This window comes from Mya arenaria, chromosome 9 (genome assembly GCF_026914265.1).
Source record: "Mya arenaria isolate MELC-2E11 chromosome 9, ASM2691426v1".
Taxonomy (NCBI): domain Eukaryota; kingdom Metazoa; phylum Mollusca; class Bivalvia; order Myida; family Myidae; genus Mya; species Mya arenaria.
This window is the reverse complement of record NC_069130.1, coordinates 3,675,844-3,702,587: the sequence shown is the minus strand read 5'-3', so window position 1 is coordinate 3,702,587 and position 26,744 is coordinate 3,675,844. Positions and strand designations below refer to the sequence as shown.

Below are 26,744 nucleotides of genomic sequence, written 5' to 3'. Positions count from 1 at the left end.
ATATATAGGACTGTTATGTGTAGATGTAAATGACTTCTCTATGTAGATGTAAGGGCCTGTTATATGTAGATATGTATTATTGCTATATGCAGATGTATACGCCTGTTGTATGTAGATATGTATATGTTATACGTCGATAAATAGGACTGTTATATGTAGATATGTATGACTGTTATATGTAGATATGTATGACTGTTATATGTAGATATGTATGACTGTTATATGTAGATATGTAGGACTGTTATATGTAGATATGTAGGACTGTTATATGTAGATTTGTAGGACAGTTATATGTAGATATGTAGGACTGTTATATGTAGATATGTAGGACTGTTATATGTAGATAGGTAGGACTGTTATATGTAGATATGTAGGACTGTTATATGTAGATATGTAGGACTGTTATATGTAGATATGTAGGACTGTTATATGTAGATTTGTAGGACAGTTATGTATAGAGATAACGATACATATTAATATCCAATTGTTATTGTACCTAGCCATAACATGCCATCCGTGTCGAGCTGCGTGGCTCCAGCGTGCGACGTCACCGTTACTATGGTTTCCTTGTCAACCTGCAGCTCTCCCTCCCTGTGGTCCCTTGATAAGACAAACCAGAACAGTTCAGATTTGTATAATGTTCTTTTGAAGCACGCATTAGAATATCCCTTTCATTTGATGTTTTATTAAAGTACAATTCCGTTTGACAGTTCTTTGTTTTTAACGTCGAGAACACAACTAAATTGAATGAAAATTTACAATTATATGATATGACCACAAGATGAAACAGTTAAAATGACATTTAAAACATGGAAAATGATATGACCGACCTGTTGACATAAACAGTGTGCCATTCCCCGTCGCTGACATAAACCCCGGAGCGCACCCGTGCCGGGTTGTCCGGCCCCTGCTTTCCGAGATTGTAGCTCAGTTCCACGTAACCGGCGCTCACCGCCACTACCAGATAGTCCGAGGTCAATGTCGTTCCCTGGCCTTGAAGGTAACAGACTACTTAATAATTTCTTTACACATTCAATATAAAAAAGACAAACTTCAGACTGAGAATAATGTCACTTCTAGCGTTTCACTTATATCACAACCATCCAACCAAAAGATTGCCACGTTTCTCCTATAAAGTTCACTCACTTTGAAGTTTAAATTTCCATCTTATATGTTTGCATTAGGCCGGAAGTTAGCAAAACCACTGCTACAAAATTGATTTATACTTTAATGGTATGTTTGCCATTCCGGTACAAAGAGTAAAAAATAATTTCGGTGGCAAATCATGAGCGAGTCCCTTTAAATATAACGTATGCATCCTGAATCACATCCGGGCACTTGGCATTTAGTTATAACGTACCTTGAAACAGCAGCATTCCGCTTGTCTGGTGAGTGCGGAACTTAAACTGGAACTTGTTCGTCTTTTGAGCTTCTTGGCTGAAAGGATGATAGAAGATGCGTGGAATTAAGAAGATTTAAGCGGCTTATTTATTTTATTGGTTTGTGTGAAGATATTAAAAAAGAGCAAAAAACGCTTTGGTTCATCATAAATAACAACATGAGATCTGGTACTAACTTATGCCGTTTCTTTGTCTTGGGAATGGTATTTGAAGCATTAAACACTAAACATAATCCTTACCCGGATGTTATTTCATTGAGATATTGCAGATCGGTAGACCCATCGAAGCGCACCGGGAGATTCGTCTCCAGGTTCTCAGCAACTGAAAACAAAACCAATATATATATATATATATATATATATATATATATATATATATATATATATATATATATATATATATATATACTATTTTCACTTTTTGAATGACGTCACGTGATTGTTATGACCATCACGTGATATGGCAAGGGAAGGAACCGCTGTGTGGAGACTAGCACGTGGATCAATATTCAACAAAGGCTGTGTCTATTTTCATAATAATATAGGCTTTGACTACCGGGAATGTCGAGGTTTTGTTCCTTTGCATTCGAGTAAGACCCCTCCGGCGAGCATGGTGAACCATCTCTCACAGGTGTCTTGTATATAACTGCGGACAAATGCGCTCGGCTGGGTAATTTTGGCTACGCAAACTCCGAATACTCACAACATTACTATTACATTTATACTTCAATACATAGAAACATTAACCTTTCTCACAAAACTAGCCAATACTCCGCCGTGTCGCGAGGACTAAAGTCGGCCTTATCATAACACATATACACGTAAGGACTCACTCTTCTCACATAACTGGTTGTTATTGCACACCCCGCCGTTGATGTTGAGGCTTTAGCGGGGGGAGGGGCACACTCTTACCATTATCTCATTTGTGCTGCAGTACCGTAAAACAACAATACACACCTTTTTCACATAACTGGCCGATGTAGCGCTGCGGACACCTACATTCCGCGGTGTCTAGTTTGGGAATGCACACCCCACCGTTCATACAGGGGTTGAGGTTACAGGGGGCGCCAGTGTATTGGGTCACGTGGTACTGTTCCAGTGAGGAGGACACCACGTCGTCCAGTAGCCGATTGTTCAAGTATATCTGGAATGATTTGGACACAATTTGAGAAAGCGCTTATCTAAGCCTGCAGGTGGTCTCTGATTAAAGCTTGCAGCTATAGCTGTATAAAGTAAAATAATCCAATATATTTGTTGGAAACTATCGGTCGGTAAACAAATTTTATGAACAAATTCAGTTAATTTAACAGTAAAGAAAACTATATTCCATGCTATAAGGACGTGACTTTTTTAAATGGATCAGACGAATTCAGTTGTTCAAAAGGGAGAGAAAGGATGGGTGAAAACAATATAAAGGTCCATACCCTCTGTATGACTCCCTGGAATTTCTTAGAGATCCCGGTGGCGGGGTTCACGTCGAACGTGTCCTTGAAGCCGCCGACGAGAATGCTGCCTGGTAGCTGGAGACCCGTTAATGTTCCCTAAACACAGGATCATATCGAGAAATATAATAATTAAACCGATTTCGGTTCGAGTTGATATACTTCACAAGACCCTTATAATCAACGCGAAGTTGTGAATAAAAATGATATACAATATAATTTGATGGCCATATGTTTGAATATCAACTAAAACTGAACGGATGTACATCACGTCTCCAACATGAATGATGCAACATCATTGGTCTCGGCCTAGTCAAGCAGTGATCCCATATCGTTCCATATTGGGTCTATAGTATTTACATTTTACCAAAAAGTTGTCTCATTACCGAAATATTATAATCATTTCCCAAATAACCTTGGCGTTTGATCGATGTAAACAATATGACCTTAACCGCACCATATATAAATACTATCCGAACAATTATACTGGAATTTAACAAGCAACACCCTAATTACCTGTGACTCCCCGCGGACGGACGGTCCGTCATCTATGGCGAGTTCCGCCGATTTCCGGAACCTCTTTACTGTGACCCGATGCCACCGGCCCGCCACCAGCTTGCCTGCGCTTCTGTAGAAGCAAACGTTCACCGAAAAATAGTGGTCAGTTAATGCATTACAATTATCCTTAAATCATACCACTGAACGAAAGCATACATTTTCCGTTGGAAGTCATCGGTACGATTTTTAGAAAACAAGAGTTCTGAAAGGAAGATCAAACACTCGCTCGTTATTTCTCACACGTGTTCAACCCCTATACGTGTAATAATACATTTGAATGTTAAACTCGTGTTCTAGATTAATGTTTATTTGGTTTAAGTTTAAGCAAGCTATGTTTGCACGACTTGTTAAAGGAGGGACTACTTTAGGAATAATCCTACCCCATCACTGGCACCGGATTTTCAAACTCAAAACATTTTTTTTAAAAATCAAAAAAAATCTTATAATTCCTCACTAAAAATTATAATACCGAATATTTGAAAAAATATTGAAAAATATTTTTTTTTTAAATATGCACTGTGTACTGTATATTATAGGTTAGAACAAAGTGCATATTTAAAAAAAAAATATTTTTCAATATTTTTTCACAAGAATTATAAGATTTTTTTTTTTATTTTTAAAAAAAATGTTTTGAGTTTGAAAATCCGGTGCCAGTGTACCCCACAGACTTAAACAATACCCCGAAAATCAGACAAACTAGAACAGTCATGTTAAAGGTTGACACGGCCTAATAAACCACACAAGTGCGTACTTTAGAGTGACGGGTCCGTCTCCAAGGTCATATCTGAGTTCCACGGTGAGATCCACGATATTGAGAGCGATAAAGTCCCCACCCCCTCCGAGGTACTGGCTCGCATACACAAGCATACCTGAAAATGAGTACATAAACTGATATATGTGCACTGATATAAAGACGTATGTGTTTAAGTGAATGTCGTTACTATAATAGAATCTCAGGCTAAGACAGTAACTACTGCTGTCATGACCTTAACATCAAGATTTAATTACTTATATAAGCATTACCAACGCGTATACTAGTACTAGTCTATTATAAATGTGAATCGAATTACTCCGATACATCGTCATACTGTATTTTTGACATCAATTTAAAACAACGCGTTTATAAGTTTCAAGATTTTCCAGATTTTACCATCTCAACGTTCAGAATATTCCCATGCGTTTTACAAACTGAGCTCAATTGACGGGCTTTGTCCCCTCCACTTTATCGTTATTAAATCATAAGTACGGCTGTATTATCATCCTAACGCTGGTAGTAGTATCCCTATGCATCTGTTTTAGGGGCATTCTTCAAAGTTCTCATAATGAGAGTTTTATTGAGACTCGTGCATACCATTATCGTCTCTGGTGAGGAGCCATATCTCAATATTGGTCTGCTCCGAGATGTTGTCTGATACCGGAAGAACGAGGTATGAGTCACCGTGAAACTCCGGCACCTCAATCTCCGGAACCTTCTCTAAAAAGAAAAATCGACAAAAAACAATAATCATTTGTCTTCGTTCCAAAACTTGCAATACGTTCATTGACGCAGTTTTTGAAGTTATCAACTTTGATGACGTATACTATTTAAATTTACGTATACGTACATAAATTACATATCCATACAAACCGCTTGACAATGGACGTCCGGTTTCATTGTCTAATCGACAGATCTGTCAGCCCTTTTCTGATTCACCACATTCACAGACGTGTCGCACCCTTGTTACTTCACATGACAGAGCGCCTTCTCGGTCTTATTCATCATGCATGTGACTCTCTTTCTACCCCCCCCCCCCCCGTTACCCACTCTACCCCTAACACTTACCGTATTCACAGAACTGCCCCTCCCGTGTCTCTGGACAGTGGCAGGTGGCCTCTCCTGTCCCACCCACAATGCACGTTGCACTCGAGTGGCACTGACTATTGGCACACGCCGTCAGAGACGCCTCGCAGTTAGAACCTGCCGTTATACGTATATATAGAGTATACACAACTGTGCTGGAGCAAAACATAAAATCTTTCTCATGCAGTTCCACATACAGTCGAACCCCGTTGCCTCGAATTCCTCGTTGGCTCGTACTAGATGTTAAGGACCGATTTCTTTAAACTGACGGTATAAAGTCCAACATAGATCGACTTTTCCAAGGTTCGAAAAAATTTCGCCGGTCCCTAGGAAATCGAGGCAACGGTTTAACCGTATTTCTAATAAATAAGTGTAATATAGATGAACTCCATTGGCTCGAATTTGCTTGTCTTGAATTCCTCGTTGGCTCGAGCTAGATATAAAATAACGATTTCTTTAAACTAAAGGTAAATATTTCCGCTTGGCTCGAATTTTCTGAGGCTCGAGAAATTTTCGACGGTCCCTGGGAGTTCGAGCCAACAGGGTTAGACTGTCGACATCTAATATATATGTGTTTACTTGACTTAAGTCAACACACATTTAATAATGACTAATTTGAAAGAAAAAAACAGCATGGCCACATTTGATTTGACAATTAAACTTAAGTAAGTAATAAACCCGACAGTGTATTTTCGTACCCGTGAACTCCTTTTGGCAGATACACTTGTACAGGTCTGTAGCCACCATGATGCACGTGCCACCATTCTCGCACGGAAGCTCCTGGCACGAGTTCTGGTCGCACGGAACTGCAATGACGTCGTTATTTCCGATCATTGTGAAACTATTTTGTTGAAAATCTTTATATGACATAAAATACAATATTACACATACAATCAGAGGATTAAGCAGAAAGCCAATTGTTCATATGGAATCCCTTTTCTCCGGAACCGCTTTCCTCACGGAACGCTTTACGGAATGGTAATAGTGTTTTGTATCGAAATGTATTTTGATACAGTTGTTTTGATACGTGCTCCCTATGATGTTTTTATTTAGAAAATCAGGCGTTGTCTAGTCCATACTTTTAGCCACCGTATTACAGGAAACGTACACGCGTTGCCAAACACATGTTGACACGTCGAGCAGATTGTTCAAAACTTTTGTTAACTTAATTAAAGCTGCACTCTCACAGATATACCATTTTTACAACTTTTTTTTATTTTTTGTCTTGGAAAGCGCAAATTTTTGCGTAAATATCTGTAAACCAATGATATAAGAATGCTGACTAAAAATCAGATCGTAGATTTTTATATTTCCATTCGAAATAAATGTTTTATGGTTTAACCGTTACTAACGGTTTAAGAAAATTGCATAAAACATCATTTTCTTAGCTTGAATATAAAAATCTGCGATCTAATTTTTGTCAGCAGTCTTATATAGCTGGTTTCCATGGATTCCCGCAAATTTGGCTCGTTCCATGACAAAATATAAAAAAAATGTAAAAACGTTCAATCTGTGAGAGTGCAGCTTTAAGTTAACAATGATGTTTACGTTATTGTTATTAACTTTCAAATTTGTATTGCTCTGAAAGTTTCATGAAAAAGCTGGAAATCTGCAGTATGCCTACCAAGATTTGAGACAACTGTTTAAGCTGTACTTGTTTTATTTGAATTTATGATAAAACAATCTGCTTTAAAAGTGAACAGTGGAGTCGTTAATCATGTTTTTTTTTACCTTAACAAAGTTCTTAACATAATACTATGGGCCGTTGAGGACCATACAAGCGGTGCCATTTAACACAGGTGTGATGATTGCAGAGTTCCTAATCCAGTTTATGACCTTAGTTCACAGCGGAATAGCCATCTGTGTATAAAATCAATACTATGTCACCCCTTACCAACGTCTAGCCCGCCAAGTATATGGGAGGCGGGGTGTGGGTAGTGCAGGTTATACATGCGGGCCATGTCAGTCTGGCCGGCCGTCAGGGAATGGACACAGCCAACAAAACCCAGGTTAACGCCCACTCGCTCTTGTACGCTGAAATGATACAAGTTGACTGTTATGGGGCTTCGGATAGTATAACATCTTGGTGCAAACAAAAACCTCCGACATGTGACCAACGAGTTGCAATCAGAAAATGTTGGTCAATTTAAAGCTCCACTCTCACAGATTTTGACCGTTTTGATATCTTTTCGTTTTGTTTTTGTATTGAAATGAGCCAATTTGTTACTGGAACCCAGTGATACAAGGCTGCTGACAAGAGGTTAGATCGCAGTTATTCCTATTTATGTTCGAACATTGATGATGTATTAATATAAGCGTTACTAACGCTTTAAGACAAATAAATTTTTCGGCAGTTTTCTTTACAATTAAGATCTGTTCTATTGTGAGTTATGTTATATGACTAAATTGAAGGCATTGGTACAAAAATTAGCTTCTTCACTGCTGTGGGTAACAGAGATATTGCCCTTCATTTTGGAAATCACAAAAGCATCCCCGAGCTACGTCCTCACATAAATCTACCTAGTCACCAAGAGTCATCAATCAATTCTAACATATTTTTTTAATAAACGAAAGCGGAACCACCTAAATGACAAAACGCCCGCCCGCCCAACGACTAGCCACTGTCTTACAAACAAGATATACCTTCTTAAACCCATATACACACCTACACCCTTCCATCCCCCACAAAATATTTACAAGGCGTACTCACAAGCTGAAGTTTTGCGGCAGGTTGCCGAGGAAGAGTCTACCGGAGAGGTCGATGCGGTTGCTTGGTGTGATGGTAACCTGGGCGACTGGCTCCTTGTTGTCGACGATCAACATCGCGCTCTGGCCCATCTTCTTCGCTATCACCTACGTTATAATTATTCAAATGAATGTGTATGGTTATCAAGAATATTTGGCAAAACGCTACAAATTAACGGCTCCATAATTTAGCAGTTAGAACGCATGTCTAGTAAACATGAAGTCGAAGGTTCGATTCAATTTTGAGCTTCAGAAATAGTTTACTTTTAGAGATGTCATCGAACATGGATATTGTTATTACATTTTGGTCACAAATACCATTTTCTACTATTGTCTTTCTGGTAATTTGTATATAATATTTTTTTAAATATAGATGATATCTCACTGTTTGAAACTGTGACCTAACAAATTTATATTGTTTTCTTATTTTTAAATGTAAGCCCACACTTACTACCAAATCGAAAGTCAGTGTCGTCTTAAGCACATTATAAAATGAAATATGTTGTGTTTTATCAGTTCAAGAATACAATTTAATTTTGCTACAAAAGTAAATATTTCAGTGGCTACGTCACTCGTGAACTATTGTTTTTGGTGGCCACACGGTGAAATATATTACGATCTTACTCTGAAACAAACAATTGGCCTCTATATTTTCACTTTCATAATGCATACATGTGTTTGGCCATATTTGATTAGTCATGAACGCAAGTCAGCCGTCACTATGGTGGTTCTTGCGATCCAAAATAAAAACAACAGACTTCATAGCTAACTGGTAAGAGTGCCTGTCCAAAAATGTTCGATCTTCTGGCAACACTTATTTTATTTTTTGACTACAAAAAGTTTTAAAGTAGTACTGTTTGTTTATATATGGCATACGTTTACGTTTTAACTAGCTTTCAATTTACAAATTTAAAGGTAAAGATATATCTGTATTCCACTGTTTCGTTTAAATCCTGCATGTTTCTATGAAGCAAGTCTATGTACATGACGATTGTGTTACCTGATGTACAGTGTTTCTCGATATCCGCTGTGGATGAATGATTTCTTTTGGTCCGTTTCCTGTGTCGTACCTGAAATAAAAGCAGACGACAAAATTCAGATGCAGATACAATACCTCATTTAATTTAGCTATAAATGAGACTTTATGCACAATAAAACAATTTGGCCGATTATATAACACGTCCAAAGAATTGGAGATTCACCTGAATACAGCAGACGACAAAAACAGACGCAATTAAAAAACCTCATTTGGTTTAGCTTTGAATGAGATTAAACGCATAATAAAACAATTTGGTCAATGATATAACGCGTCCATATAATTGGAGACCCACCTGAACTCGAGCATGCTGTGGCTGATGGCTAAGGAGACGAACTGCCCCGTGCCGTCCTCGTGCTGGGAGGCGTACAGGAGTGTGCCGTCCGCGTTGAATGACCGGAAGGCAATGTCAATGTAGAAATTACCGGAAATGTTGCCGAGAGAAGCCAGAGTGAGGTAAGAGGCGCCGGAGAATGACGGGATCGTGAATGACGTTTCTAGAGCACACAGATGACAGGCACGTGAATAGCACGTTTATGTCTATTGGCACTATCTATTCATTAGAAGTATATTGGCAAACAGTTTTATATACATATCTATATTAGAGTCTTGTTGAAATCGCATTGCTTTAACAGAACTTAAATAGACAAGAAAATATACCCCATTTCTAAACAGTTGCCATTTTGTTAATCATTTTCCCCACCCCTTCCGTTCTTACTATGTCTACAGATGACGCCTGTCCTCCCGAGGCCACACAGACACCTGTACCCAAGCTCATCATCCAGGCGACATTGTCCGCCGTGCCGGCACGGGTTTAACGTGCACGTGTCAGCCTCCTCCGACGGCTGTGTGCGGTTAGCGCTTTGTTTTACCTCTGCAACGATTGCTTGATTTAATCATATTTTAGTATTGAAAGAAACAAACAAAGTATGCAAATTCATATATATAATATCTCAATATCGGATTGGACTGGAAGATGGTAAACAACTTATGAAATTCCCTTCCCCCTAAATTGCTTGTCAATAAGAGTAAAAACCAACAAATAGAGCGTGTATGAATAATGTGCTACATATTTATTGAACGTGGTTGGAGCTAACTTGGATGTATCTTTTGGAACAATTGCCGTATTTTAATTATCGAAGCAGTGTTTTTTTTAACTTTAATGTGCTTATCTTGGTTTCGGTAAGCTTACTGGAGCAGACGGTATTTTCGTATGTGGGTATGAATCCCTGGTTACACTTGCAGATGTCCAGGTGGCAGTGGGAGTTCGGGATATAGCATGTGTTTCCGGTCAGACACCGGTCGTCTATGCGGCCTGTAGAGAGGAATAATTCGTTCGGTTTATTCTTAATTTCATGTTATTTTGCATCGTTTGTGGATACAACTTTTATTCCATAAGAACTTTTGTCTATAAGAACTTTTGTGTTCATTTCAGGCCAATGTTTGAAAGATCCGGAGAACATTCCCTTGGTGGTATTCGAACCCAGGACATCACGTGTAAGAGTCGCACGCCTTTACCGCTACATCACTCGTGATTAAATGATACAGTGAGGAAGCTCCGAACCCAGGTAATAAAGTACGCGTTATAACGTACTACTGCACACGCCATCTTCGTGTTGTAGCAAAGGAAGCCAAATATTGGCCAAAACTGTTGGATTCAATCATTAACTGAAGCTTTTAATAACACTACGGGGCAATATTTCCGGTGCTCCTATTGCTATGTTACAGTAGCCCCATGACTTTATTATTTTAACGCGTTACTTAACCAATATCATATTATGATACCGCGTGTTTGCCATTGGGAGAAGTATGTTTATTAAATGTACAAATGTTTACCCTCTCCCTTCGAGAAGTCAGGTTTTGGCGGTTTGACGGTGATAACGGTACGTCTCGGCGTCATGCTGGACCGCTGCTGCCCGGGCAGGATGTGACGTGGCGTCTTACGGCTTAACGTCGTGTACGGACCGTCCGTCGGGCCAAGCGTCAATGAGTCTGCAAAACACGAATAGCGATTTTTGATTAAAATGCATCTTTAGATATAACAGAAAAGTTAACGTCAAAATGGGTGTATAGTCTCATAGATAAATTTTTATGTTAAAAACATCCTTTAGATGAATTGTTATGGCGTTTTAGAAAAATACAATATTCTTTCAAAGATATTGAACGCGTTAATAGTTGTTATGTTCGCGTTCATTTTTGGAGGTCCAAAGAAATAAAGTTGTCTCTCTGACTTAAAATATGCATTTTAATACCCCAAACGGTTTCTGGTTTTGGCGGAAAAACACACCTTTGCACGGCCCCATGTACCGGAAGTATATTTCCGTCTGTTTTGCGCATGCGTCTTGCCGCATACTACATTCGCTCAGATAGGTGACGCCATTACTGGCACAGACGTATCTGTCTGCGGGGAAGTTTAGAGCGGAGCAGAATATACGGCACACACACTGCGGGCCCGCGGTGTCGTGATGTATACACTCCGCGCCGTACCCACAGGGCAACTCCGCGCATGACCCGGGGCCACCTGAATGTACACAAAACACCGCCGTGTTTATTAATTTAGTGACTTAACAACAAAGACATTTATTTTCATGCTGGAATATTATTGAAAAATGAAAAATAAACACTGGCATAATGTGTACATTCTTCCTGTCATAGCAAGACGTGGGCGAAATACAAGCGAATAAATTTGAAAGGTAAAATTTCTTATACTTAAATGTGCGAATTCTTCAAGGTCATGCGCTGATTTGCCCTTTCCATACAAGCGAGTGTGTGACAGGGACCACAAACGGAACTGTACCATACTAGTATACACGACAAGGTATTCGACCAGTAATATGTGAACATCGTGAACACCTTTAGCGCACGTACGAGGGTTGTGAAGTGATAGCTTTGTTCTTGTCTTTATTGTGATCAGTTACAACCTTATTACAGTGATCAGTGTCAAAAGAACAACTCTACTAACCCCGCATGTGCATGTTTGCATATCGAAAGTAGCTGTCTGAAAGGCAAAGTTTCTGCATTTGACAAAACATCTGTATTTCTAACTGAAAATTCTTGGATTTATTTTAACTTCTAAGCTCGTTATCATTAGTAACAAATTCCAAATAAAACACTTCACCCTCAAGTTTCACATGTTATTGTTGTTGCTGTTGTTGCTGTATTGCTTTTATCATTGCTTTTGTTGTTGCTTACCGCCGTCACAGCCGAGGTCTCCCGCGGGTAGGTTAGTATCCCGACACCGGCCACACTTGTGTCCGTCATAACTGTCCTTGCACGTGCACCGCCCCGTGTTCTGGTTACAGTCCTTTCGACGGGAACCAAGCTCGTGGCAGTTACAAGCTTCAAAGGAGAAAACAATAACAATACAACTAAAGAAAAACAACCCACAAAATCAACGATAGCGCAATGGTTAGCACACTCGCTTATCACTACGGCGACCCGGGTTCGATTCCTAGCCTTGGCGCACGTGAAATTGGTTAGTGGTCACAAAGCCGGACAAGTGGGTTTTCTTGGGACACTCCGCTTTCCCCCGCAACAAGAGACCACAGTCTCGCGCAACATCGTGCAAAACGTTTTGTTTTGCTTAACTGTTTGCGGAGTCCTTTGGAAAATGTTTTACGTATTCAAAAGAAAATGTTTTAATGTGTCCAAAAACGGTATACAATAATGAACGATCGTGACAACGCAAAAAAGGCTAGATGAATATGTTCTGCATTTTTACAAATATCCCTCGAAGCAGTTATTCGATAAAATGAACAGTATTTATTTCCCAATGGCACATAGTTCGATCGCTTTCGGACCTCCTCGGCCAATTTCCATCAAAAACAACCTCGGATATAAGCCGGTTCACCAGTAGAAGTAGTAAAATTTTAAATAACAGTAATAGGGTTTCTCAAATGTTTCAGTTTTAAATAACTGCCAGTGAAGTGTATTATTGCATAAGATTAAGATTCCTAAGAGAAACGTCATTGTTACCGCTAAATTAAAATGCTAAATTGAAACTCCAACGCGATCTACTTGCGGCGTAGTCAAACTTGAAGATTTTTGACATTGTGAACCGTCCATACACATACGAGGTTGATAACGATGGAAAATGGCCGAGGTGCTCCGAATGAGTACGATCGATGCCTCACTCACGCATGCATCCCGAGTTGTTCTCCTCCCGTATTAGCTGCAACCCCCAGTAGCCGTTATCACAGCGGTCACATCGCAGCCCCACCACCCCGGGCTTGCACGTACACTGCCGCGTGCTCGGGTCGCACGTGCTGCTCAGCGAGCCAATCGGTTTGCATTGACACTGGTCTGAAAAATTGGGAGGTACAAACATGACATTATGAGTGGATTGTGGGGTTACTTTCTTGCGCTATGTTGCGACAAATAATGAGTTTGTTTCCTGCATAAAACAATATACATGATAAGCTTAGACGTTGTGTGGTTGGCCCGATCTGCAGGAAAATGTAGAGAAGCATTGATAATCATGGATTCCTTCAAATATGTACTTGTTTTTTATGAAATAAACGGTCTCACCAAAAGTCTTTTTAAAAAAACTATACAGTAAAAACTCGCTATGTCGAAGTCTTTGGGACCTCGGGAAGTACTTCGAGATAACGAATACTCGATATAACAGGAATACAAAATGTGTATAACTTTACCGCATTTCAAGCATTTCCAGAACATTGAGAGAACAGAGTTAGACATAGCCAGTTTTGACTGATTTTCGAAGGTATTCCAGACTACGATAGTTTTTGAATGCTCACTTCTCGCTGAATGAACGATGACGGTAGAGTCAATGACTACGAAAGAAACGTTCATTTCAGATACCCAAATTTTCTGTTATCTATCAAACAATTCCAAAATTACACATCCAAACTTCAGTCTCCATACATTCTAATATTAGCAAAAGTATGCCAATATTCAAAGAGTGGTAGTATCTTCTTAAATTTGTTTTCAGCTAGAATAAACAAATTTGGCAGCTCTGTAAGCGAAATAATTACTACAAGTTACTCCTGGAAGTTATATGGTGTAATATTCAAAGTGGTAGAACATAAAATAATAAATTGCATACAACATTTAATACAAACTGTGCAAGAAACAATCATAAAATCCAAGCAATCATTACTAGTTGACAGACAACAATGAACACAATAAAATGTTTTATATAAAAATGCACTACACGAGAGCAGTGACGTCAAAATTCACGACACGACTACATGGATATATCACGTGCTTCTAGATGACGTCACGTGATCACGCGCGTACTACATGCAAGTTACCACACTTCGCTCATTCCAGCTAGTCAAATACAACAAAAATTCAAGTTAGTAAAATTATGTCGTTTGGGAGAAATATTTTTAAAACACTTCAATAGTCGTGTTATCAATACTAAAAATAAAGAAAATTTTCTTAAACGAAAATAGATATGTAATATTTTTAATTGTTTAACATTACTGTAGATATTTCAATGAATCTCGTTACATCGCTATGAATTTCCTACTATATATATCCCCTTTTAAATATAACGATATTTTATATGAAAATATCATCCATAATGCCAACGGGCATTTTCCTGTAATAAGCGTTACCTGGACATCCAGCCTTGTTTGGTCCTGGTGCCATAGTAACCATGTCGTCACAGCAACCAAACACGCTCTCGGTGCAGTCCCGGATGTAGAGGTCAGAATCTAGGACGGCTACAGAAGGCAAGCGCTTACAGGAGATAGACACACATCGTCACAAGCTCAAGTATCTATATATATTTTTGCAATTCGTACTGTTTTATTAGTTAGACTGTGAACAAAACAGGGCGTTTTGAATCACGCATGGTAGAGTAGAAGAAACCAGTAACAGTTTCCATTTTTCAAAAGGTCAAGACTTGGTTGGCACACCATCACACTGTGTTTATGTTTAATATCAAGGTATAAAAGCGTCTTGAAAATATATTAAAAGATTATCTAAATAGCGTTTTAACTATATTATTTAGTTAACCCTATATCCTGATTAGTGTTACTCCAGTGCATTGCTATTCAATACAATACTTGTAAAAGTACAATTTCTCTATTGGGCCATTCTTTTGAGTCTACATGTATACATTGGTAAATATTGTATTTGAAAAAAAAATAAGTGGATAGAGGCCTTGTTTACAAACACATATAGTTTGCATTCATACCGATACAGGTGACCGAGGCTAAAATATTTGGAAATACAGTTTATCTTCTTCAAAAAACATTAATAACATATTCGTACATGCTATAATACAGAGGCAAGCGCATTCAGTAAACGCGTTCCCAGGCAAAACTGTAACACATAATAGTCTGTGCAACAATATAATGTCATCCCATTTACTGTCAAGCAAAAATAACGATGTCTGTATCAACAAAACGTAGAACAAAACACGTCGGAACTCAGACAAACAGCTACAAGACATTCGGGACGCTAACACAACGAAACACACACACACAGTTGACAACAAAACAGGGCATTCATTGGTTATTAAACATAAACACGTACCGTTATACACATGTCTTTATGCAATATCTAATGCAGCAAGGCGTTTAGAAGTTTCTGTCCTTCGAAATATACTGACAGTTTTCATGTGTGAATTCGTTTCCGTTGACGTCCATTCTCCTGTCAGTGTATTTCTAGGCTGACATTTCTGTAAGAAACCACACCAAATAACGTGAACTCACCCTCGCTGCAGCAGCGGCCAAACTGCTTGTGGCAGTAACTTCCAGGTGGGCAATCAGGGGCCGCCGCGCACGTGAAGGGGTCCCCGGTCATGGTGTCGATGAGAGGTGGCAGGCCGTCACACAATACCTCCGCCATGTCTGCAAACAGGATGTAACGCTCATTTATGACTGGTAACATTTGACAGTCAAAAACAGAATTCCTGCATTAATTATATGGGATTTCTACGGGATGTATTACATTAGCTGTTACAAATCTATTTAAAACATGATCAAAGTTTTACTTCGGATTGGCTGACATGTTCATTTAATTTACGCTCTTCATGTAAACGATCCCTGACTCTATGCAGCACTTCCTTATAGACATTTAATGGTCATTGTCCCATTTCACAAAAAAATTCATGACAAGAGTTCTTAAGTGGACATTAACATACCGTCGCAGCTGTCCGTAGAGCTGACCTGAATCTCGATCTGGAGGCGACACGCAGCGGCCTGCAGCTCACACTGGTTTCCATACGTCTGTCCGTCCGTCCCGCACACAGGCGACCTGAAACAAAAACAATAGCGTTCCAGCACAACAACGATTGTCAATTGTAACCTAAATAGGAAATGTGCCATCATATGACCATATATAACTCTAACTCTATAAATCAGGAGGAGGAATCACGTGACTTAAAGGGGTTCTCACATGGGTCAGCACAGGTTATAACAAATGTAAACAAACAATTTATTGACGTAAATTTCTTTATTACTTTTTTGACAGAAAGATATGAAAACACTTCTTAGCCTATAAAATACTTTTTTTCTATTTTTCGCTTCTACACGTGTGAAATATTTGCTTGTATTTAAATGGTGAAATGCTTGGCCAAAATTTCAACTTGACGGAAGTTTGTAGAACGATGCAATGCTGAAACTTTGGCCAAAGATTGCATCATTGATTCTACAACATTTCGTCAGTGAAGACTTGATTCAAAGTCAAGTATTCAAGTTTCAAATGTTTGGTGCATTATACATTAAAAAACAAAGCAATCAAAAGTTTTATTTGCTGTGTATTTATTTCTAAGGTAGATTTATGTGTTCTACGATTGCATGTACCTGATGGCCTCACAGCTGAAGGAGCACATACACTCGTACACGCCGTCCATGTTGAGCTGACAAGTACCGCCATAGAAGCACGTGGTGACGTCACACTCGGGCTCGCCTGAACCTTCTACGTCATCAAAACATGTGCACAGTTATAATGGGAAAATAGTCACAATATTACATGATTTGAATTTTGTTTAGAAGACAAAAAAGGTTCTTACTTAAATTAATTACTGTTAAACTAGATTGATATTTAATAAGACACTAAATACCTGAGAGTTGAAAAAAGACAAAACATCTATTGTTTTAACACATGGCAAGTTGGATACAGATCTCAATCACGTCATATTGGTCGCTTTAACAGATTATGATACACACAACTAAGAGAGGAAACGCAAAGATAGTCGAAACTGATAAAGAGCAAAACTTTGAAATAAAAAAGGTTTATTTAGCAGAACTATAATAACTGCACTTATAACACAACGTTTAAAGCTATATAATGTAATGCAACTAAAGTTTGTGAATGTGTCGTAGGGAAATCAACATTTAAAGCCAAATATCAGAATAATGAGACAATGAGATGACTGACATTGATAGCCATATAACTTCCTCCTAAGTTTATTCTATTTTACTCAATGAAATATATAATATCAATTTGATATTTCATTTATAATAACAGCGTTTTTAAATCAGCACACAATACAACATGTGCATGTTCTGTGTCAGACGTAAAACCATCACGTATACTCGTCTGCTTTAACGAAGGCCCTAAACGTACATCAGTACCATAGTAATCTCCGTTAAGGGGCATGATACAAATGCGTCATTCGGAACTCCTCGGCCATTTTTATCGAAATCAATCTCGGATGTATGCAGGAACATCAGTAGAAGTAGTTCGTAAAATTTTGAATTATATCATTAATGAAATGTAGTGTTTTACCATGTATTAGTTAATCTAAGTTTATATTGATTGCCAGTGAATTGTCTTATTGCAAACATAATTAAGATTTCCAAGAGTTAATTCATTACGTTTTAACAGCTAAATTAAATTACTTCGCGATCTACTTGCAGCGGACTTAAACATACCGATTTCTGAGTATGTAAACCGTCCATATACATCCGAGGTTGTTTTTGATAAGGAGTTCCGAATGATAAATGCGTTTGGTAGTTTTGATATTTAATAAGGAATCTCCAGAGTTATGCATACTTTATATAATAAGCAATTAAAACAAATGAACAAACACGCTTAACGGAGATATTAATCACGCTAAAACCACAGTGGTTAATATCGACCTTTAACCTTAACCCTAACCCTATATACATGTAGGGTAACAAAAATGGACAGAAACCCCTGTGGCTCAAGGCGCGTTTACCCCCGGATCCTGACTCCAGTACGTCCACACACTCGCCGCTCCGCCTGATGTCTATGTCGGTTCCGTGGCGACACGCCTCCTTGCGGAGGTGACATTCGCTCCTGTATGTCTGTCCGTCCGTGCCGCATACAGGTTCATAGCGGGTGGGGCAGATCTGAGGGCACACGCACTTTCCCGACACGCAGTCAGACCCGTACTTACACTGAATGCCATTACAGTCCTCTGGAACATTAATTGGTTCAATATACGAACTGCGACAAGAAAGATGGGTCTTATAGTAAATATGACGTAAATAGTCAATATGACGTCATAATTTCTTGAATCGGAAAAAGAACTTCGGCTGCCGAAGAAAACTTATTATTTTAATATGTGTGTTCACAACAGTCGTCAAGGAATCCTTAAAATTCAATATGGGAGCTCACCATAGTTGCCGAAGAAGACTTATCATTTTATATATGTATGTTCACCACAGTTGCCGTAGGAGACTTTACATTTCAATATCATGGGATGTCACAACAGTCGCCAAAGGAGACTTAACATTTCAAAGTGGGAGCTCACCTCAGTCGCCGAAGGAGACTTACCATGTTGATATATGTACTCACCACAGTCGCCGAAGGAGGCTATAATGATGCTTTTCTGGCTCTTACAGGAGGCGACCCTCATCTCACACTCGGAGTTGTATGTCACACCGTCCGTCCCACACACCCGGGCAGTTGTCTACATAAGTATTCAATATATCAAAATATATTTATTGTAATCATTTATGACATCAGTTATGCAAATTGTTTAAAAACCAAGCTATGAATATTGTACACAGCAAGTACACTTCGAAATAGCGATAATTTCGAAATAGTGATTTCAGATTATTGGTGATTTCTTTTTTAATTTTACAAAGAAGAATTAAAATCTGGACTTAAGAGAAATTCGAAATAGCGATAATTTCGGATAAACGGTGTTTAAATGTATTAACCATCAGGTCTTTATATGCCAGGTATACACTGTAGTTATATGCACTTACTGAAGCACAGCCTGTGGGGCAGACACATCTCGGGATGGGTTCACTTCTGTCACAGATCGAATAGTGCTTACACGCGGACCGATCTTTGTCACAACCAGAGGACACTGGGAATAACACGTGATGATATATAGAGGTAAGAAATAACACAATATACACAGGGTAAATAATGATAACAAAATATACACAGGGTAAATAATGATAACAAAATATACACAGGGTAAATAATGATAACAAAATATACACAGGGTAAATAATGATAACAAAATATACACAGGGTAAGTAATGACAGCATATACACTGGATGAAAAATTGGGGTAACGAATGTCAGCATATTCACCTGATGAAATATTGGGGTAAGGAATGACAAGATCTATACACGGTTACGAATTACTGCATTTACACAGAATTACGAATGACAGCATAAACACTTGATGAAATATATGGGTAAGAAATGAAAAATAAATACACTAGGTAAGGACAGACAGGCAATACACATGATAACATATCAATGTAAGGAATGACAACATTTACACAGAGTAAGGAAAGACATCATTTACACAGAGTAACAAATGACAAAATTTACACAGAGTAAGGAATGACAAAATTTACACAGAGTAAGGAATGACAACATTTACACAGAGTAAGGAAAGACATCATTTACATAGAGTAAGGAATGACAAAATTTACAAGGGTAAGGAATGACAAAATTTACACAGAGTAAGGAAATACATCATTTACAGAGAGTAAGGAAAGACATCATTTTCACAGAGTTAAGAATGAAAACATTTTTACATAGTTAGGAATGATAACATTTACCGAGAGTAAGGAATGACTATACTTTAACAGAGGTCGTGATTAGAAAGACTTCAAAAGTGTATACCTGTACCGTGAGGGGAGACAGTTTAAAACATTTTAACTAACGAAGACCATTGACAAAATGGATAGAATGTCCCTTACTTAAAATACTTAACAATTCGCTACATAATGGACAACATGGTGAACTCCAACTTGTAACAATTTGGGAATCTTAAGGATAATGTTAAAATACATATACTACAGTAGTAGATATCAAGGAACGCTTGCACGTACTACAGAGGCCCATGTGTTCTGTGGTGGCGGCCTTCTGCTCCTTGCAGTTCTCGAGGCGCAGGTAACACTCGTTCTCGTACGAGATCCCGTCCGTACCGCATACCTGCGTGAGTACATTATATGAAAATGATAATGCTGAGTAAACGGAATACAACAAAGATAATTCTCCGGACTAAATGCGAAGATAACTCTCAAGACAAGATGCGAAGAAATATCAAATTGCACTAGAATAGTGGTTCAAATTGACAACAAACGGAATTGATGTCTTAAACTTTTAGTAATTCAATTAGCTACAGTATTTAAAAGTGGCAGGACACTGTCCTTTATACAAGTACGTGTATCATACCGGATCATAAGGCTTCATGGTGCAGACAGGGCACTCACAGGATGTTTGGCCCTCCCGCACAATACACTCCCCGTCAAATGAGCAGCTAACTCCGCGGCACGGGCCCTGGTTATCTGTAATAATACGTAGCGTCATTGTACTAGTACATGTTTCATACTGTTAAAACGTCTTGATCCCGACCTCTGTGTGTATCCACTACAAACCAAATTGATTATGTGTTCAACGTTATCTGGCTTGTTGGGTGTCAGCCTATAAAACAAAACAACAAACATTTTCTGGAAATCAAAATTCAGCTAAGACGCTTGCGATTATTCGTATATTGCAAACCAAAACGAAGTTTGCTTTAGAATTTGTTTTTCTCAAAGAATATCAATAAAAAAAGAGTGCTTGGTTTTCTTGTTGAAGTTTGTTTGATTGTTCCTGCCTACTATGTACGTTTTGTATGGAAATCAACGTTATTAAGCATAAAATCAAATTGTTGTTTGCTGAGGCTTGTGCTGCATTTACAAATGGTCATCTTACACCCGACACGAGTCCCGGCTATCTGGAATAGGAAACCAACGAGTGTAACCATAAAACACTGAATTTAGAGATATCCTGGAGACTGTCTGCGAACCCTGGACAGTGTACCTCGACTTATGCCGTTGTCCTCTTCAAATAGGAGTCGAAATAAAAATACAGCACTCAGGGTATATCATAGGCATCCGGTCGTTTTGAATCTGTAAATAAATACAGAAATTGTTCTTAAACATAATTAGGGATACGCCCTCTGCAAGTTATATTGCCTTCTCGCGTGTATGACTTACCGTCCGGGCCTCATTTTCTCGAAACTTCTTAAGTCCCTTATAACAGGATTAAGCTAAGCTCACTATTTATGTTTTTCAACTAATTGCATAATTTTTACTTCTTTAAGAGCTTTTTATACTTAAGATTAGAATTAACTGCATGATTATCACAATAAATTATTTTTCTTTTATCAAAGTTCAATAAAGGTATGTATTTTGACTACTAGTAATTGAAATGAGCTACTTAAGCCTGATAGCTTAAGAAGTTTCGAAAAACTGAGGCCTGGTACATAACACCAAATGCCGTTAAGACGTTCAACTCTATGTGATTTATATCACCAATTACAAATCGCCATTTGAAGACATCTGACCGGATGTGTACGTCATACAGATGATATCAATGTCAATGTGGCGAAATACTTTTATACCAGGGTTCTCACCTCTTCAACATTAAATCAACCCAGAAATCCCAAGCATTCTAGGTTCTTCAAACGTGTATGTCTAGAAACGAGTAGAGAATAATCATATCAGTTCTCTTCCGTATAGACACTTCGAGGGGGAGGGATCATGCGACTTCAAAGGAGTTGTCATATGGGTCAACACGGGTCACAACCGATGAAAATAAACAAATAAGTGACATTAATTTCTAAATAACTTTTCGACAGAATAGATGTGGAAATATTTCTTAACCTATGCTTGTCGGAATTTTGCAAAACGATGAAACGCTGAAATTTTGGCCAAGGATTGCACCATAAAGGTACAAGCAAATCTGAAACATTTCACAAGTGTAGAAGCAGATTATAACATAGTTTTTATAAACTAAGAAACAGTACTATGTTTAAATCGGTTGTGACCCGTGATGACCAATGTGAGAACCCCTTTTTTGTCACGTGATTCTTTACGGTGACTTCGTGTGCCCACGCAAGCACTTTACTGACCACTATAGTCTCCACGTCTCCCTTTCTGCAAAAAGGTTTGATTATTGCAATTTTAGATTGTTTTGCGTGCTTCTGGGGTCATATTTCAGGAAGTTATAACACAAATCAAGACAAAAACATACTTTGGCTGTGTTGATTGAAGTCGATTTTCCATTTACAATGCCTAGGAATCAACAGTCGTGGTCAACATATAAATATGGTGCTGTCCAAGATTCTCACCCTATCAGGTGACTTGATTTCCAGTAAGAATTTAAGTGTCTAATAAATGAAGAATGACAGGTCAGAAATAGGAGCTTAATAAGAATGTTCCCTTGACTTTGCCTCTCTGTCAATAATCGTGCAGAACATCTAAAACTGGCAGGAGGCCACACATGGAGGCTAATGTAATGTAGAACGATTAAATATAAGTTCATACCTGCGTTTGTTCCGATTGTGCTTGTGTTTTAACTAAAGTTTTACAGCATTGGCGAATAACCCCGTCATGATCATGCTTAACGTTCTTAAAAATCAAAGGGATAATATAGTGAGGAGTAATATCCTCCAAAGCCCAATGGCGATTACCCGTGTGCTTTTCGAAAATAATTGACAGACAATAGCATTTTTAATGTAAATTTCATGTTTCATATTGTGTTTCTTTGCGTGTGTATAACGTTTTTTATCTGTGTGGAACTGTGCGTCCCCGTTGTTGCTGTATTTGCTGTACCATCCCATAGGTCAGACCGGCGAATTCCGTAAATATAAGTATTTAATTATACCGTGGAAAATGTGGCATCACTATATGTTGTTTAATAATATGAAGCATTTTTATTTAGTGAGTAATCATTTATTTCACAATGTAAACAGTAAGCGCGCATTCAAAACAGTTTTCCTGAAATAACATTTTACTAATATGGCGACAGTGAATCACCCGGGATTTTTTGTCTTTTCCTTATACGAGGGATATTTGGCACCAGGCGACACTGAAGCGGTGTTTAATTCAGGCAGTGATTTCCCATTTTCCTGGCAGGGAGATATGGCGGTCCCTGGGACGGTTTTCTTCACGGAGAACTAATGCATCCGTCAAACTACGGCCATGTTTATTTCTTCGTTATGGATCTCCTGCCCATTAAGCAAATCTGGTCTGGTGTAACGACGCTTTTTAGGAAACCTATATATTACGCCTGTTTGGTATTACTTTTATAGCGCGGAATATATACGCAAAGGCAATTTAGTAAACGAGATTCTATTGAAATAAAATATCAGCGAACACATGGTATTAAATATGTTTTAATAATTATAAATGTATAAATAAGTTTCAAGCCACAGAACTATTCTAAAATTAACCGAGCGTCTTTAATTGTATACATCTAGTTTTCTTAACATGAACAAATTTAATAAACATTCCCAAAAGTATTAGGTTTACAAAACCCCATAACAAATATGATCGACTTAAGCACTAGCGTACTTAAAAATAATGCCTTTAATTTCTCCTGGCGTTTAAAACCTACGCCGCAGGCTTTCCAAGATGTTGTTAAAGAAAAGCTGAGAGTTTTATGACACTCTTGGGGGTTCAGTTCAGTCGAACGGAAAACGCCGATAGTTTAAGACATGAGGTTTGGTTAGAGAAACAAAAGAAGAGAGAAACCAGGGACAGTACCGGAGCATCTCCCGCTGTGCTTGAGGCTCGTGTTGACGCCAGCCTGGCAGGCCTCGAGACGCAGGTGGCACGTGCTCTCGTACGTGACGTCATCAGAGCCACATACTGGTTTCTGGATGGTGGGCTGGCACACAGACGGACACACGCATTGGGCCTGGCCTGTCCTGTCCACCAGGCAATCATGGTTTGGGCCGCATTGTTTATTAAGACACGGATGGGTCACTGTTTTAAAAGGGATATACACTGCTCAAACAGATAGTTTTGTCACTAATTGCTAAAGGACTTGTCATTGTGACAATAGCAATATGATGAATTGAAATTAGGAACATTCGACGGACTTTAGAAGAAAACCGGTCTCTTTTCTAAACTCAGTGAACCGCAATAAGGGAAAAAAACCGTTTACAGAGTATGATAGACGTATTAATGTTCATAAAGTTTGAAAACACTTATATAAGTTAGTCCCCAAGACACATGCTATGTCGTGACTATTAACATTATGTTAAGCTAAAATGCTGGAATAGAATTATTTGCATCGGATATAAATCGACTATAGTTTATTTCTTGCAAGATAATTGATAAGAAATATGCCTTCAATGTCAGACTTCATAACATTTTATTTTAATCGGAAAGGACCCTGCTATTTAACCCCTACCTCCAATATTAACACACGATATAGGAAATCTTGCATAAGCCAGAACAAGTCTAGAGAAGATTAATATCAAAATAGGAAAAAACAAACTGATATTTGACTTTGACTGTTTAGTGTATACTCTTCTTTCGTTACTGGTCAGATTCAATGTTCATGACTATCTGAAAAAAATACGGGTCAAACAAACTGTTTGAGCAGTGTTGGCTAACTTTGTTGGGAATATTTCATAGAGAGGCAATTTGATATCTTTAGAGATACTGTTTTTATTTGTCTCTTGATTTATAAAGGTTCAATGCGAACTTTTAACCATTTAAATCATTACATAATTCATGATGGTTATTAAAAGTTAGAATTATCAACATAAAGAAATTTGACGTTGAAGGGCATTCGACATGCAAACGTATTAGAATTATGAACATGCTTATCATATTTTTACGACAACCAGTCAGGCGACAACTTTAGTTGTATAAATGCGATGATGCCTGTCCTCTGCTTAAATTGTGTTGCAGAAACAAATAAAGTTAATGTTACTGCGAAATATTGATCTTTGAGTAAAAAATAGAACAATGTTTTAAAAAAAACAATGACAAAAGGATAGTGCGTATTATTGAAAAGTTGATAGAAAAAAGAATTTAAAGTAATAAATGAGAAAGAAAAGACAAAGGAAGGGGAAAGACAGACAATGTAGAGTTTGAAAGGAAGAAATCATGCCTCAAGTGCGATTGCGCGGGAGGAATGATGCTTAAAACGTGAATATCCAATCGCAGCTACTCGGCAATTTCCGTATCTGTCCGTGAATGGATTACTTTCTAAAAATAGCCGAGGGTGCTACGATTTTGATAACGATTTGAAAGCAATGCATGAATTACATACCGATGTATAGAGCACGTAAAATCTAACGGAATCATATAAAGCAGGTATGGAATCAACATGTGTACATTTTCTTCGATGTTAAATGTGTCGAAAATTGATACCATTCCGAGAAATCAGAACAAATATGTTGTTTCCATATCCATATTTAAACAGAGTCATATCCATTAATTCTTCAATTTGATAGCAACCTAAGAACAATCAGGGCTAGTATTCAATATTGGTCTTAATTGGACGATGTAGCTAATCGGATTACTTGTTATTATTGACTGGCCTATACAGTGAATAAAGTCAGTTGTCAATGACCATAAGATTAACTTAAGTTGAATATTGAATACCAACCCAGGTTATTCTTAAAAAAATCTTAAAATGTATTGTCTCTTCTAACTTACGTTTTGCGAAACTTTGTTGATCCTATTATGCACAGTTGTGTTATACAGGCCAATGGTATATTTTATCATGTACTGACCGTTTTAGAAGGGAAAATGCCATAATGCACTAATGAATATTAAAATACACAATGTATAGGGTTTTGTTACCTTCAGGCTTAGGTTTCGGCATAAACCCTACAATGTGTCTCACAACATAGTCCATGTGACATTCACACATTTAAACTACATACGTATTCTAAGTTCTACCCTAAATGACAACTTGGAACACCAACATTCAATTTTGTAACCTACGTTTCTGCAAAAAGCAAAATCTTTCCAAATAAATAAAAAAGCAAAACATTGGCCAGCCTCCGTTGTATTTCTGAAACTTGCAAATATTGTTACAACAGAAACATTCAATTATGGATATATCTCACTTCTATTAAAAGTTCAGGCAAATCACTAACAGTGAAATACACAATAAATATTTCTTTCCGCTTGTCAGAGCTTTTGGTCGTTAATCCGAATTCATTTAGGAACACGTTAAAATTTCATCGCTTACCAAATAGTGTGCATATGACAGTCTAAATTCATATTTGGAAGATTATTTATAATGCTCGAGTTATTGGGTATTTCGCTATTCATTCTGGCCTATAACAATATGAAGACGCTCGGTGCCAGACAACAGTTACCAGGGCCTCCCGTGTGGAACACGTGCTCGTCACGGTCTGGTGGACAGATATGACGTCTTTTACAAAGAGAACGCGCATGACGTCACATTCCTCGTGTTCATCACATTTAGGTACTTACTTATACTAATCTTTTAATCGTATATTTCGTCACAGAAAGCTTGCTGATATATGTATCATTAAAAATACTGACG

The 26,744-nt window shown here is 38.1% G+C and overlaps 1 protein-coding gene across 2 annotated transcripts in view; it reads right to left on the bottom strand.

Moving 5' to 3' along the window:
• LOC128246844 (agrin-like) overlaps positions 1–26,744 on the bottom strand; it is a 33,267-nt gene that overhangs the window by 1,959 nt on the left and 4,564 nt on the right. Inside the window, exons 3-32 of one of the 2 annotated variants that reach the window (XM_052965330.1) lie at positions 20,613–20,725; positions 20,267–20,369; positions 19,178–19,281; positions 18,762–18,876; positions 18,160–18,381; positions 16,799–16,913; positions 16,138–16,250; positions 15,707–15,844; positions 14,603–14,710; positions 13,158–13,322; positions 12,213–12,359; positions 11,308–11,541; positions 10,857–11,012; positions 10,213–10,335; positions 9,739–9,894; positions 9,316–9,517; positions 8,985–9,054; positions 7,950–8,092; positions 7,134–7,273; positions 5,938–6,045; positions 5,222–5,356; positions 4,751–4,873; positions 4,151–4,268; positions 3,358–3,469; positions 2,824–2,940; positions 2,357–2,543; positions 1,640–1,721; positions 1,361–1,437; positions 831–993; positions 497–600 (exon numbers count right to left, since the gene is read on the bottom strand). In XM_052965330.1, the coding sequence (XP_052821290.1) occupies positions 497–600; positions 831–993; positions 1,361–1,437; positions 1,640–1,721; positions 2,357–2,543; positions 2,824–2,940; positions 3,358–3,469; positions 4,151–4,268; positions 4,751–4,873; positions 5,222–5,356; positions 5,938–6,045; positions 7,134–7,273; positions 7,950–8,092; positions 8,985–9,054; positions 9,316–9,517; positions 9,739–9,894; positions 10,213–10,335; positions 10,857–11,012; positions 11,308–11,541; positions 12,213–12,359; positions 13,158–13,322; positions 14,603–14,710; positions 15,707–15,844; positions 16,138–16,250; positions 16,799–16,913; positions 18,160–18,381; positions 18,762–18,876; positions 19,178–19,281; positions 20,267–20,369; positions 20,613–20,725 (3,993 nt within the window). The remainder of the gene's footprint in view (positions 1–496; positions 601–830; positions 994–1,360; positions 1,438–1,639; positions 1,722–2,356; positions 2,544–2,823; positions 2,941–3,357; positions 3,470–4,150; positions 4,269–4,750; positions 4,874–5,221; positions 5,357–5,937; positions 6,046–7,133; positions 7,274–7,949; positions 8,093–8,984; positions 9,055–9,315; positions 9,518–9,738; positions 9,895–10,212; positions 10,336–10,856; positions 11,013–11,307; positions 11,542–12,212; positions 12,360–13,157; positions 13,323–14,602; positions 14,711–15,706; positions 15,845–16,137; positions 16,251–16,798; positions 16,914–18,159; positions 18,382–18,761; positions 18,877–19,177; positions 19,282–20,266; positions 20,370–20,612; positions 20,726–26,744) is intronic. The other variant, XM_052965331.1, reaches the window with a different exon arrangement.